Source organism: Xenopus laevis, chromosome 5S (assembly GCF_017654675.1).
Source record: "Xenopus laevis strain J_2021 chromosome 5S, Xenopus_laevis_v10.1, whole genome shotgun sequence".
Classification (NCBI taxonomy): domain Eukaryota; kingdom Metazoa; phylum Chordata; class Amphibia; order Anura; family Pipidae; genus Xenopus; species Xenopus laevis.
The window spans coordinates 22,329,684-22,345,626 of NC_054380.1; the positions used below are offsets into that span (position 1 = coordinate 22,329,684).

The 15,943-nt window shown below is 40.7% G+C and overlaps 1 protein-coding gene across 2 annotated transcripts in view; it reads left to right on the forward strand.

The window, feature by feature from the left end:
- Positions 1–15,943, forward strand: part of ttc7a.S (tetratricopeptide repeat domain 7A S homeolog) — a 189,817-nt gene that overhangs the window by 149,417 nt on the left and 24,457 nt on the right. For both annotated transcript variants that reach the window (XM_018265041.2, XM_041564285.1), the window contains one exon: positions 4,272–4,474. In XM_018265041.2, coding sequence (XP_018120530.1) covers positions 4,272–4,474 — 203 coding nt within the window. The remainder of the gene's footprint in view (positions 1–4,271; positions 4,475–15,943) is intronic.

The following is a 15,943-nucleotide window of genomic DNA, read 5'->3' on the forward strand; positions in this document are numbered from 1 at the left end:
GTCTCTGGGAAGGTAGTGTGACTGTGGGATAGCAGGTATAGTAGGGAGAGATGGTGCCTATAGTAACAGTGGGATAATAGTCTCTGGGAAGGGAGTGTGGCTGTGGGATAGCAGGTGTAGTAGGGAGAGATGGTGCCTATAGTAACAGTGGGATAATAGTCTCTGGGAAGGGAGTGTGACTGTGGGATAGCAGGTATAGTAGGGAGAGATGGTGCCTATAGTAACAGTGGGATAATAGTCTCTGGGAAGGGAGTGTGACTGTGGGATAGCAGGTATAGTAGTGAGAGATGGTGCCTATAGTAACAGTGGGATAATAGTCTCTGGGAAGGGAGTGTGACTGTGGGATAGCAGGTATAGTAGGGAGAGATGGTGTCTATAGTAACAGTGGGATAATAGTCTCTGGGAAGGGAGTGTGACTGTGGGATAGCAGGTATAGTAGGGAGAGATGGTGCCTATAGTAACAGTGGGATAATAGTCTCTGGGAAGGGAGTGTGACTGTGGGATAGCAGGTATAATAGGGAGAGATGGTGCCTATAGTAACAGTGGATAATAGTCTCTGGGAAGGGAGTGTGACTGTGGGATAGCAGGTATAGTAGGGAGAGATGGTGCCTATAGTAACAGTGGATAATAGTCTCTGGGAAGGGAGTGTGACTGTGGGATAGCAGGTATAGTAGGGAGAGATGGTGCCTATAGTAACAGTGGATAATAGTCTCTGGGAAGGTACTGTGACTGTGGGATAGCAGGTGTAGTAGGGAGAGATGGTGCCTATAGTAGCTGTAGGGGTAATGTTTCACTCTATACAGTTAATGGTCCCTTAAATTATGTTAAAGTTCCATTTTGCAAGTGAAACAAATGGGGTTAATAAAAAGTGTAGTTTTTTTGTATCAAGAAGCAGTTGCAGGAGCTTTCCAGACTCACAATACCTGTATTAGCAGCGCCTGCAGCATAATTTAAAGAACTGGCAGAATGTTGATATGAAATCTGTCCTACTTCGATTCCAATCTCTTTTCATACAGTTCATCTGAAAGTAGAGGAAAATGAAGATCTCTGCTGTGACATATAATATAATTAGTGCAAATAATATATGCTGGAAGTCATCTGATTTGCAGTTGTGGCATGATTTAATCACATGTGCTAATAATATCTGCGGTTTTTCTCATATTAAAATACCACAATATACTGGGAGGGTAAAGACATCTCCTGTGTTTTATGGAAACCATTTCTCATTTTATAAATCTATTTACAGCTAAATGGAACTTTAAATAATGCCCTGCAATATTCGTTTACTAAGGTATCATTCTTGCTTGGTTTGTCCTCCCATTTATAACCCGTTGTTTCGATCTCACAGCCCCCTCACCGCTCTAATTCCCTTATTTACCGTGAATTTAAAAGGCATTAGACACCAACATTCCTTAAATGCCAAATATAGTAGACTTACATTGTAAGAAATTGCTGAATTACTTGTAGCTGACTGTCTCCTATTGAATAATGAGCCATTATATAACTCTCAATATCATTGTAAGCCCTTTCTTATTATGCCTGAGAGTACAGGCAGCACAGCATGTGAGGGAATAGCTTATGAAACAGAGGCCAGCTGCCCTGGAACTTAAACTTGGACTCAATGACTCACTATAGGTCAGTGTTAAAGTGTAAAAAGAGTTCTGGGACATTGCATAGAGGTTTTTTAGTAGCAAGTAAAGGTGCAGAATGGGTGAATTATTAGCCTTAGTCATGAAATAATTGGAGGCTATCCAAACCATTATGATGGAGACCATGTACTTGATGGGTGTTGTCTGTTGTCAGTCAGGATCCTTTGGGTCTGGAAACTGCAGATCAACAACAGCTGGGGGGGGGGCAGCAGATGTAACAGATTTTTAGACAATTTGATATATCCTTTGGACATTTACAAGGTTCTACTGACCAGCTCAGTGGGGGCCCTGGCCCTAGTTAGCCCCAATTTGGGAGAATTCCCTTTAGCCCTTTCTAATTTCTACCATAAGCCTATATAACCTCTATACCATTGGTTATTGTCCCCTTCTAATTAATGCGTGAGTGAACTCTAAACTCCAGTCGAGCTTTTTGGGGCAAAACTCGAGTTTTTTACACTCAAATGTTTTTGAGTTTTATTAAAGCCCTATGCAGCAAAATGCCCGAATCCGAAAATCCACCATCTCAGACCTGCCACGGTTGTGTATAAGTCAATGGCAGAGGTCCTTATCCTATTTTGAAGTTTCTGTGGTCTGCATTGGAATTATCCCGAAAATCTGACTTTGTCGGGCAAAAATTTGGGATTTTCGGGAAAAAGCCTAAAAAAATCAACCGATTTGGGGAAAAAGCTCAGAAAAAAAATCATGCGGTTCGGGTTTTCACTCGATTTTATCGATTTTTTACCCAAACCATTTAAATCGAGCTTTTTTAATAATAGTTACGGTAAAATGGTGGATTCTAGATTGGTCTGATTATTTGTTCAAAATTCAGATTTTGATAAATAACCCCTGAATGTCACATTCTGTGATGGGCCCTAGGAGACCTACTCTGGCACTGGATATTTATCTGTGTCCCTCCATAAATGGACCGTTTCTCCCAGTCCCAAAACTGCCCATGATAAGATGCATAGACAACCTGCCTGGGGACTGTGGGCCCAAGGTTCAGATAAGGAAAGGTGCCCATACTCAGGCCATACTCTAACCCTTCAGATCAAGTTGACATCTTATTGGCCCCTTTATAGTGCCCTATGGCGATCTGTTCAAACAGATATCTATCAGACACGTTTGAAAATTCACTTGGGTCGACAACCGCATCGTCATTTTGATGTGGTCCTCACCCATCGGGTCTCTGCCCTAGTATGCTCAGCCTGATTGCAAAATCAGGCAAAAATCCACTAGCTTGGCGAGGAGAAACATCTAATATAAAGTCTGTGTCTTTGATTGCTACAACTGACATTCTGGGGTCCGACTTAAAGGGGAAGGAAAGTCAACAATCATCAAAAACACCAAAAGTTAGGGCCCCCACCGATGGTTGTATTCCCTTACTCCAGGCTGGTGCTCCTATAAGCAGAAAACCGCCCGGCCCAAGGTTCTTCTCAACAAGCACCTCCCGGTGCAGATGGCCTAGCGCTGACGGAGTGCGATTTTTGTAAAAAAAACTATTGTTACCCCCAACCGGAGTGCAGGCCTAACAGGTGCCCTTTAAGGTGGCCATACATAGGTTCAGCAACTTGCATTTTATTCCCAAGTGAATGCTGCCCTGACCGTTATCTTGTTGGGTCAGATACATGTTTACTGAATGCGTTAATTCTAAAATATGGGGCTGCTGTAGTGATACTCACAGACAGCAGCCCTATGCAGTTGTAATATCAAATTCCCCTAGTAACCATGCACTGATTTCAATAAGAGACTGGAATATGAATAGGAGAGGCCTGAACAGAAGATGAGTTTGTTTTTTTAGATGGGGTCATTGAACCCTAGAAAGTATCAGAAGAAGAAGGCAAATTATTCATAAACTATCAAAAAGAAGAAAATGAAGGCCAGTTGAAAATTGCTTAGAATTAGCCATTCTATAACTTATTAAAACTTTAAGGTGGGCAGTCCCTTTAATATATACTGTATCTAACAGGGCTCATTCATTACCTGTTACTGTATGTACAGTACAGGTATGGGAGCAATTATCTGGAAACCTGTTACCCAGAAACCTCTAAAAAATGGTTTCCTTTTTCTCTCTAATAATAAAAAAGTAGTTTGTACTTGAGCCCAACTAAGATATAATTAATCCTTATTGGAAGCAAAACCATCATATTGGGTTTATTTAATGTTTACATGATTTTCTAGTAGACTCAATGTATGAAGATCCAAATTATAGAAAGATCTGTTATCCGGAAAACCCCAGGTCCCGAGTATTCTGGATAACAGGTCCTGAGTATTCTAGATAACAGGTCCAGAGAATTCTGGATAACATAAAGGTCAATTTAAAATGTATGAACCTTTCCAATTTACATACCAGTACCCAGAATCCTTTGCTTGCTGTCAGCCAATTATTGTTGTTATATTTTATCCTATTGGGACATTGATATACCACTGTGGCAGCAGAAATATCTATAGATCTAGAAATAGATATAAAGTTGTGGGATTAATACAGTGACATCAATGAGAGATAAGACAGGGGCCCTAGCTGTCCAGTCCATTATCTCCTTACACTGGGCCTAGGAGCTTGCAATTAAATGAAAATAAATGAAACGACTGAGCTGTTAATTGTATGTTTGTTTAATCTTCTAGCGGAGCTGTTCATGGAGCAGCGAGAGCTGAAGGAAGCGGGGTTCTGCCTCCAGGAGGCTGGCAGCCTATTCCCCACATCACACACTGTGCTGTACATGCGTGGGAGGTTTGCCGAGATGAAAGGCTGTTTGGAGGAGGCCAAGCAATTGTATGACGAGGCGCTGGCAGTGAATCCAGATGGAGGGAGAATTATGCACAGCCTGGTAAGTTTGTAGGTTCCCGGCCTCAATCCCGGCAGGAGCGATGGGTTAGGCTGCAGCTGGGGCTGCCATTGTTGCATTGATTGGATGAGAATAGAAAGCGAGTATTTTTAGAACTCACACGCTTTTTTTTTTCCTCTACACGTAATGAATGTACTCGAGATAGAAAATGTCAATTCCCTTGGTGGGTTAATGCAACAGCGTGGGGTGGGAGCTTTTGTTAACCGATTCAGGTTTCTGTGTGTGTGTTATTGTTAGAGCTGGGGGTATGACTAATGGGGTACGTCATAGAGAACAGGCAGCACTGCTTATGTTGAACAGCACAGAATACAGTGCAGTCTGCGGCATGTAGCTACATACAGGAGGTGACTGGGATGTATCCAGCAGCTCGGCACCAACTAAGTCAGGGATTCCCAACCTTTAGAACCCGTGAGCAACATTCAGAAGTAAAAGGAGTTGGGGAGCAGCACTAGCACCTGGGGTGCCATATAAGGGCTGCAATTGGCCATTTAGAAACCCCTATGTGGATTGTCAACCTACATTGAGGCTCTGTTTGGCAGTGCGCCTGGTTTTTATGCAACCAAAACTTGACTCCAAGCCTGGAATTCAAAAATAAGCTTCTGCTTTGAGGCCACTGGGAGCAACATCCAAGGGGTTGGAGAGCAACATGTAGCTCACGAGCTACTGGTTGGGGATCACTGAACTAAGGGATCATTTATAAATCATGCAAAGCGTGGAACACCCCTTAGTGCTCTGCACTTCTCCCCATGTAAAACATAAAAATCCTTTTATCTTCATCCCTTAAACTGGCCATAGACGTGCAGATTTTACCCTTGTATCCGACCAATGATTGGTCTTCTTCTTACCTGCCCCAAGTAGTGACAGCAATCATAGAAAAGTTATGTCCGACATAGTCAGTCAAATTGACAGTCACTCATTGATATGGTATAAGATAAGATATATAAGATTTGGCTTTTAGGGTAGGACTACACGGACGTTTTCGGTGCGATCCGATGCGCTGCGACAAAACGCAACAAGTTGCATGCAACGGAAATAAGGTAAGAGATAGAAATGTCGGATGAAGTCGCAGCATTGATCCAATGCGACACAACTGTCAAATGCAGACACATCGACATGTCTCAGGTGTTTTGTCGTAGCGTGTCGGATTGCGCCGAAATTGTCCATAGTCTTACCCTTAACCCCAGTACACAGCCTTTTCCCCACCTCCCTGACCTCATCATTGACATAATTCCTGACTTTCCCAAGAGCTGTGCAGCAGCGTTGGCCTTGTTCCCAGCCTTGGTCTTGGTGATTGTCAGGCAGGAGCATGTACATTGACCCAGAACCTTCCATTTCCCATACACCTGCCTGCCTTTGACATTGTCCTTGCCATTCTCCCTCATATCTGGGATATAGATAAGAAATGTGCCTTTCACATAACTCTGGGATCCAGTATAGAACAATCTTTTCCCTAAAGGGACACTTTTGCATATTTCTACCATTTGTTCAAGTGGAGGTTCACCTACTTTTAGTATGTTATAGTATGCCCTGTGCCTAGTTTTTTTGGTTTATTTGAATAGAATTATTATATCTCAATTATTTGCCTCATTCTAGCTTTCAAATGGGAGGTCACTGACCCCAGAAGCCAAAACCTATTTCTCTGTGAGGCTATAATTCTGTTGTTACTTTTTATTACTTCTCTTACTATGCAGGCACTCTTCTATTCACTCATGCAAACCATTGCCTGGTTGCTAGGCTAAATAAGACCAAGCCACCTGATAGCTGCTAAAATACCAGTTGGAGAGCTGCTGAGCAAAAAGCTCAATAACGGAAAACCATAAAAAATGTAGACCAATTGAAAATTGTCTCAGAATATCAATACCCACATCATATTAAAAGATAATTTAAAGGTCAACTACCACTTTAATATTTCATATGAGCTCAGTTTTCATGAAACTGCTTGTCTTGTGCTGCATTGCGTTACCCCAGTCATACGTGGTGGATAACTTGGAATACATGGTATTATTCTAGGTTGGGGTTCAAAGAAGCGTTGACCTCAACCCAACTGAACACCTATGGGATGAATTGGAAGACTGATGTAAGCCAGTCCTGATCCCTAAAATCACTTCTCAAACTCTCATGTATGAATGGAAGCAAATCCCACCAAAAGTGTCCCAAAATCTAGTGGAAAGCCTTCCCATAGGAGTACAAGTTGTTATAGCAGCAGAGGACCAACTTCATATTAATACGGTTGGTTTTGAGGTGTAGGTCATACAGGTGTCCACTTACTGTTGGCCATTCAGTGGGCTCTTTATTGGTGTGATATCACCTGGAAAACAGTGAGGAAGTTCTCCTCCTTGCCTACAGGGACACCCCACTGCCTCCCTCTCCATGCGCAGTATGCACACTTCTTTTTATCCTAGTTGTGCTGCGTGACGTCATCCCACTGGCACAAAATTCAAATTTTTAAAGGCATTTCATCCAGTTTCTCACTGCCCAACGTAGTGTCAGGACTGCGCGTTGTGTCCGTCCCACTCTGCGCATCTGTCCTCTCCAGCATTGCATCCAAGATGGTGGTGCCCATTGCCTACACGTGGAGAACAGCGATGACGTCACGCGCCTTGCGCGAAAATTCAAGTTAAAGCTTTTCCAGGTCACGGGTTCAATGCCCGGGTGCTTTATAATTTTTGCTGAACTGATTTCTGGACTTTGACCCTGGGTGAATCTTGACTTTGCTATTAATCTGCCTGCCTATTGAACGTCTGCCTGGATATTGACTATGATTACGCCTGATCCCTATTTGTACTGCGAACTTGGACTTTGACCCCTGTGCTTCCTCCTTGGTCCGGACTACTCCCGATGGGAGCTGATAGGCCCCCTGACACGTAGGTCTATTGTTCCTGGGTGCATTTATTGTCTGGTTTCCTGTTCTTGGCTCATTGCCTGTCCCTGACCACTGCTGATTCGCTGCCTGTACGTACCTTTGACTGTTACTGACTATTCTTCCGGATCCTGACATTATGCTGCATTTACTGATTGGTTTGACCCCAGCTTGTGTCCTTGACTATGCTTCTGATTCCTGAGTCTTTACAGCAATGATTGATTTGTATTGACCCCGGCATGCCCCACTACTACTCTTTCCCATTCTTCTTGACATGGTCTGGTTCCCTTGCCTGCCCAGTGCCCTCTCCTCGGTTCTTTCACTTTAAGACCTGGCAGCATCCGAGTAGCATATGGCTCCACCCGATGTGAAAGGCGGCTGTTATAGGCAGATGCATGACTGGAAACTTGGCGTTTTTTCTGGGTTGGGATACCTAACGTGACACTTGGTCTATGCTTTACCCTTAGTTAAAGGACAGAAGCTGAAGGAAAGTCAGTCCACAGGGAGTATATCATTTGAGTGGTTCTTGTTTTGTGGGAGAGGCACAAAATTCCTGTAGTGTTTTGCATAATCTTTCAAGCTTCAATTACAATGTGAAGTTAAGGAATAAGATCAGGCGTGTGGGTACAGCTGTTCTTTCTTTTTCATATTCGTACAGAGCATTGCCTATAATTAAGGTTTCATAGCTGGATTGTATGAGCTTTCTTTTATTTTGTGGACGACGGGGTGTTTCAGTTGTAATATCTCTAGCTAACCCTCAACACCACTATTATATTATGGGAAAACTACGCTTTGCTTAATGGCGTGGACATTTTTTTTCACATGCTTTTAAAATTATTACAATGTTATTTTCATGTCGGCTGATTAATTGGTTTCTGCTAAAACATTGATGCGGAGACGTATTTCAGGTGAAACGAGAGAGGAGAGAGAGGTTACTAATCAGTGATCCGAAAACAGGTCAAGCGTCAGGTGCCTTAGGCTGTATGAGACTATTAATGTTACAGAAGTAAAGTTAATACCTATTGTGCCTCAGAGTCACTTGGTGTTGTATGACCACTTATGCCTATTGAAACTTCAGTGTCCAAACGATCAGAAGAGTTGCCAAAGGACCAACATGTTATCATTTCATGAGAATGTGATACGGCTTGTCACTGTTAGAGAGGGAAGTTGTCCGCTGCTATTGTTCATTTTACACAATCAGTTGGCTTTTCTGGCTTATTTAGAGTCAGTCGGCCACTCACACCTGTGAAATTCTGGGTCATGGGTGACTGCCCTTATTTTGAAAAGGTCAAAAGCAATGTTTTCTTGTGCGCTAAAGCAAAACCAACAAAAGAAACTGAGCCTACAGGTGACATGCCACGTTTACTTTTCTGTGTTGATTTTTATGCTTTCCAGGATTCCAGAGATGATCTTGCAAGTTCTTTTTCCAGGGTGGGACCCAGCTCTCGCAAATATTTTGCTCTTAAAGTACTAGAGGACAAATAAGTCTTAGTTCAGTTTCAAGTTTACTGATAGACTATTGTGTTTGGTGCTTCCATGTGGCACAGTGAGTACAGACTCCTCATGAATAATCAACTGCGGGGAAAACACCCATGGAAGAAGCCTAAAGTGGGTCTCCACGGCCCTGTTTAATAAAGTGCCAATTTGTTGTACAACAGCCAATTAGTGGATTCACTTAATCCAGGACTTGGTTTGGGATCTGGCTGGGATTTTACTTTCTTTTAGCAGTGACTGGCCCAACCCAATCCAAATCCGTAAAATTATCTGAATTTTCGTCACATGAACAAGGAAACAGTGCTGTTTCTTCCGTGCACAGGTCTCTTTAACACTTTCTTACCCAAATTTGCATATGTTGATGGTTCACATTTGGTTCTGGATTCAGTCCATCTCTAATAGTTATTAAAAGCAAGTACAGGTAAGGGATCTGTTATCCGGAAACCCATTATCCAGAAATCTCCGAATTATGGGATGACTCCATTGTATCCAAATAATTCAAATTTTAAAAAAATATTTCCTTTTTCTCTGCAATAATAAAACAGTAGCTTGTACTTGATCCCAACTAAGATATAATTGATCCATATTGTAAGCAAAACCAGACTATTGCGTTTAATTAATGTTTGCAGGATTTTCTAGTAGACTTAAGGTGTGAAGATCCAAGTTACGGAAAGATCCCTTATCCGGAAAACCCCAGGTCCCAAGCATTCTGGATAATAGGTCCCATACCTGTATTTCTTTTAGAGAAAAATGTAATATGTATACTGAGGATAGAGACCCCAGTTTTTATGGGTATTGGGACTGTCCCCATGCTTAGCATGACAACTGCACCTTCAGAGCAGCAACTTTTCTAATATTTTTCCTTGACAACAACAATTAACCAACACAGGAGCTTTTTGCTAATTTTAAACCACATGGTTTCTCCTAAGGGAAATTATACCTAGCTCCAATTAGAATTTGCTATTGTTTAGAGTTATGAGAACATCTAACACTTCATAGACAAAATACCCATTTACCCATGTGACCTTCTAATCCATAAAAAGGTCTAATAGTTGTAGCCTTGGCTCCACAAGTAGCTTCTAAATCAATCCTGAAAGAAGAATGCTGTTTGGGCATACTCCTTCAATCCCACTCCCTGTTCAGGAACAACCTGTCCAACCATAGCAAATTCGCGATCACCATTAGCTCCTTCAAATTATATACAGTCTTTTGCCTAATATGCATATGTCTACAGTAGTCTTTAATGAAGTGCAACTTGACGTAATTGTGATCCCAAGGTGCTGTCAACTTTTTTGTACTTTCATAGACTGAAATCACAATGTATCTATTCCTGGTAGGACATTTGTACCTCTTAAATCCCAACCTTAGCCATCAGCAACACTGTGTCATACGGGTGCTGACCTTGGGAAATATCTGATTGGAGTCCAGGAAGCAATTTATTGTGACCCCCATCAGTTGGCTTATACCCCATTGGGCTTCTTTTTTTTATTAATGGAGAGTATCATATGGACAGTCAGGTTGGTAGGCTCTGTCTTATATTGCTCTCACCAACACTGCCTCATTCTATCTGTGGAAAATGGCAATACAGTTAAAGTGAATGATTTGTCTTAAATTGAAATGGTAAAGCAGTAAAACAAATCCACTTTTAGGAATTCCAACCCTTGGTTCTATTTTTATCAGTAATGTCTAACTTGTTACCACCAACTTTTGTTCATTACAGTCACCAATATCCTTTTTCATCCAATGCATACCTAGTTAGCAAGGAATCCTGGGAGGCGCAGGTATTATTGCCAGTACTTAAAGGAAAACTATACCCCCCAAACAATGTAGGTCTCTATTAAAAGATACTGAGTAAAACAGCTCATGTGTAAAACCCTGCTTCATGTAAATGAACCATTATCATAATAATATACTTTTTTAGTAGTATGTGCCATTGGGTAATCATAAATAGAAAATTACCATTTTAATAAATAAGGGCCGCCCCCTGAGATCGTAAGATTCACTGTGCACATATACAAACCACATGTAAGGTCACATGAGCCAATTAACAGACAGAGTTCTACCTTTTGCTTCAACACTTCTTCCTGTTACAGTTAGTGTTGTAGTATTTCTGGTCAGGTGATCTCTGAGGCAGCACAGATAGAGTCACGAAATGGTGGTTCAACGTAAGAGATGTAAAAGGGCAATATTTATGTAAATATATATTACAGTTTGGTAAGATTCTTTAATATGTCATTCAATTTGATATAAACTATCTGTTGCTTAAGCATTCATTTTGGGGGTATAGTTTTCCTTTAAGTGAGGATCTATTACCTTAAGTCACGTAATTACTTTAAATCTTGTGGAAGCTTCCATTTCATTTTCTAAAACCCCTCAATGATTCAAGAGATAAGTCACTTAGGGGATATGTTGTTTCAGGTGATTAAGTGAATACAATTACCTGCCAAAATAAAGGAAACACATGAGTAGAGAAGGAATACAGATTGTATGAAAGGTCCTCTGCTGTGTCATCCCAAGGACCTGATATCCTTTGGTTGAAACACCTATTTTTAGTGTTAGAGTTCAATGTTTAGTTCAGTAAATAGGACCCAGGCACTGTGGAAGCCAGGTTGTTACCTTCTTTTCTATATGGAAGCACTTAGCAGACGATTGGGTGATCCTAATTGACTTGGGCTAGGCATTTGGGCTGATGTACCCCTAAAATATGTAGATTTAAAAACAGGTTAATGACATCTCAGAAGTATCAGGTCCTGGGATAATACAGGATCACACTATTAATAACATAACTTTTAAAGTTGTTTTGGTATCCATTAAAGCAGTTACCAGTTTTTCCCCAATATTTAGCTTACCTTGGCTAGAGAATCAGACCTTGTGACTTAGAGGTCAAGGGTAAAAATATTTAATCATTTGTTTTGCCTTGGTTGTTAGACCAATGAAAGTGCTCCTATATATGCCCTCTCTCAGAATCACTGTCTTCTGAACATTTGATTTTATAGTATTTATTATGATGTGTTCACTGTCATAGCAAACAAACTTCCACCTCCAAACTGTGGTGGTATATCTAATAATTGTTCCAAGGAGAATCCTTGTTACCATCAGGAAATGATGAAGAATTCCCATCCCTGTCTGACTGGAAAAAAAAAGTCCTTGCAAAGTAGGTCTAGGTAGAGTTTGTCTTTTTTCAACCTTGACTTGATAATGTTATCAATTATTTTATTATTCATATAAAAGTCCCTTAGCTGCTTTTAATGCAGTGGTTTCAGTTATGTAGACATAATCCTTGCACTAGATTCAGTTTGAAAAATTGTGCTTTGGATGACCTGATTTTTTAAAGAATTTATAATGCATGGATTCCGTGCCTTCACGCCTCATTCTTATGTATGTGTGGAACTGTGTGTCCTTAATGATGGCTAGTGATTTTCTCATTCCCACCTTCCCACTGAATTGAATGCTTAGAATGACATTTAATTTTTGGGGTGACATCCCTTTTAATACAAATTTTCATTTGAAAGACAGATGCAGTTTTATAACGAAACATGGCAGTTTGTAACATTACCTCTAAACATCCCCAAAGCTCCTAAAAGGATGTATTCCAATACCTCTCAGCATCCCAGTTGCTCCCAGTAGTTTCCATAATAGTCCCATACCTAAACTTCAGCAATCCCACATGTCGCAACAGTCATATACCTACAGTATGTCTTAATAAACTGGTAATTCTGATAGTTCACATATTTCCCAACAGTTTCCATAGTGACCTTTACACATTCTAACACCTCCCAATAACCCTTTAGCTCCTATGTATCTCATTCAGACATCTAAACATTCTATTATCTCCCACTAGTCCCATACCTCCCTCACAAATATCACTATTCCAACCTCTCAACATTCTTATAACTCCCAACAATCCTATTCCTACCTCTCCATATCCACTATACTGTATCTCCCAACACAACTACAACGCCTAAGAATGCTATAACTTCCTCTCAACAGTCTTATGTCTCCCTTCATTACCATTTCTACCTCTTGGCATTTCCATACCCCACAATATTCCCACACCTCCAAATATTTCTATAGCTCCCAACAGTTCCATACCTACTTTCATAGTGGTTTGCGATCTCATATTTTGCTCTCAGTATTTCACATCCCCACCAAAAATCTCCATTCCTATATCTTGTTTCTACTGTATATCATTTGCTTACACCCCAACATCATTGACTGGGAAATCATCACATTGTAGACCAAGTGTCGTATCTAACCAAGTTTCACCCAGGCCCTTCCCCAATGTGTCCCAAATACCCAGTGGTTGGATGGAGATCTGGACAGATGTAGTTTGGCCAAGCATGCCTTATACAAGTGGAAAAGGTTTTTGGGGCATGACTATACAAACTTGTCTTTTACCTAACTGTGATGATGTGAATCCCTTAACATCAGTTTATATGCCCGAAATTCCCGTTCTGTGCAGAACAAAGCTACATTATTAGGTGCCAGAACAAACAGACGCTACGAGGAATCGCTAAATGTTTAGAGAAGGCGGTTAATGGAGGTCACATCTTCTCTCTGGATATCACAAGTAGCAGTTATCAATTCAATCTGTTTATCCAACTACAATAGCTGTTTTTTTTCTCTGGGTACATCTGCGGTGATTTAAACATTGTTTGTCCAATGAGTTTCCAGTAGGGGGCTCATTAGTTTTCACACTTTATATAGATGTATAGCAAGCACCAAATGCTAGATGTATTCATTGGTGCATTAACATAGATTGAGATCAACTGGTATTTTGCATCCCCTGATGTATTAAAGGGCCACTCTTCTCTATTTTTTGATATCCTTTGTAGTTATATTTATAGAGGTAAATGTTTGCTTCTTCCTATTGAGATAGCCCCCAAAAGAGGGGTGTTCTGGTAGCAGGAGCATGACAGAGGCAGGGTCTTCATTGTGGGCATGGTCAATTAAAAAGTCCTCAAATGAAGCTCTAAATAACAGTGACAACACCCCTGAAATGGAGCTCTCCATAACAGGGATGACGTCTCCTTGAAATGGAGCTCTCCATGACAGGGACAACTTCTCCTGGAAATGGTGCTCTCCATGACAGTGATGACTTCTCCTTGAAATGGAACTCTCCATTACAGAGACGACCAAAATAATTTTTTGTTATTATGTCATGACTTATGCACCTATAGACATATTGTCCCTGCCTGCAAGAGAAATACATCATCTTGTACTTTATTTCTTTTGTTATTAATAATGAATAAGGACTGTGTCACTAGGAGGCACGCAGCTTGTCTCACAACCATAAAAAAGCAAAATAACTGGCAAGCTGGTTCCCTAAGGCTCAACTCCTGTCCAGTGTTCACTCAGACAAATAAATCAAGAAGAAGGAAGGTTCTTTGAGTCGGCGGTGATATTGTTATCCTTACATAGTGCCGCTAATGTTAAGCAACATTGCACACAAGATTTTTTTTATCTGACCCCCCAAAATACCTTTCTCTTGTCTTCAGGGTGCAAGTAAAGGTATAAAAATAGTTCAAAAAAGATGAGAGTACCTCCAATAGTAAGAAACAATTAGTTAAAAAATTGAAAAAATGTTATTAGGACATAAAAAACGCGTTTCGTGCCTGTTGGTGAACTTACTCATAGGCTCATGAGTAAGTGAGCCTATGAGTAAGTGCCCCAACAGGCACGAAAAGAGTTTGGTTTTTTATGACCTAATAAAATTTTTTCAATTTTTTAACTAATTGCTTCTTTACTATTGGAGGTCCTCTCATCTTTTTTGAAATGTTGCACCCTAGGACTGGGGGTAACTGTGAGTAAATCCCCTTAGATGTATTTAATATTTGACATTGAATTTTTGATTCATTCGTTATCTGTGAGTAGTACCGTATATATTTTTCTTTGTGGCATTGGCACAAACCTTGCCATTATATAAAAATAGTTTCCAGGTCCTTGCTAGACAGACAAGGGACTGGGAACTGCCTGGCTTTCTGCCCTTCCAGGGTAAGGGTAGGTCTGGAAATTGTATAATAAGTACAGGGAGCTCTGAAGGCAGATTAAGAGCATTGTTCCAAGGAGTTTTAGCTGGTCTTAATGCAATGTGGTCTTAATGTACACTTGCAGGGGGTAACAAAATGTCCTTTGCCCAGGGCCCAGATCTAGGGGTAGGTAGACAGAAGTTAAACCCTAAGTATTCAACCAAACCCAGTCATTACAACTCATCTGTATTTTGTAGGAGTCACCTTGATTTAAGCCCCCTCACCCAGTCACCTGCAGTAACAGGCCTGTTACCAGCAGTAATTTTCACCCGAAGTCTAATTTACCCCATCTGATGCATAGAATCTTCACCTGAAGTCCTCCAACGTCTGTTCTAAGGAGCAAGGAGTTCAGCAGGGGCCTGGCCAGGCATGGCCAAGATGCTCCTTTGCAAACGCTTAAAGAACGAAAAGCCATCGATAAAATATAGTATTTGCAGAATATCTAGGAAATTATAGAGGATGATAACCCCTAGATGCATAGACGCTTTCCTTTAAAAAAATGCAATAATGCTAAAGTATATTAAAACAAAAGCCTAGGCCTACAACATGACCATGTGAGCTTTATGTTACATGTACCAAAGTTTCATGGAGAAGAAAGGTTAACTAAATTGGAACTATTTTACACTGGAAAGAAAAGCTGTGGAGGCAATGCAGAGTATTGTAAGACAAATTGGAGGAACCCCAAGGGAACAATCTTACTTCTACACAGAAGATGTGAGGCAATCCAGTTTGCCTATTATAACCAGGTTCTTGTTAAATCAAATGTTCATTTATTTCTTATTCCATAACAGTGGTCAATTTGAAGCCTAGCGAGGCAGTGTTGGCGGAGAAGAAGACACCATTACATTTAGTTGCAATACAAGAAACCATTGAAATTGTATTTAGTACTGTGGTTCCCAAATCAGGTTAAAGCTTTGGGGAGACCATTTCTTCATATTCTTGAATGTTTCTGAACTATAATACCTTGACTTAAGATCATTATTTCAACTTTTTGGGTGGAAACAAGTTGCTCAGACTTAAGAACCCTGATGGTGGTGGTGAATGACTCTTTTGTTGTTGAAGATACAA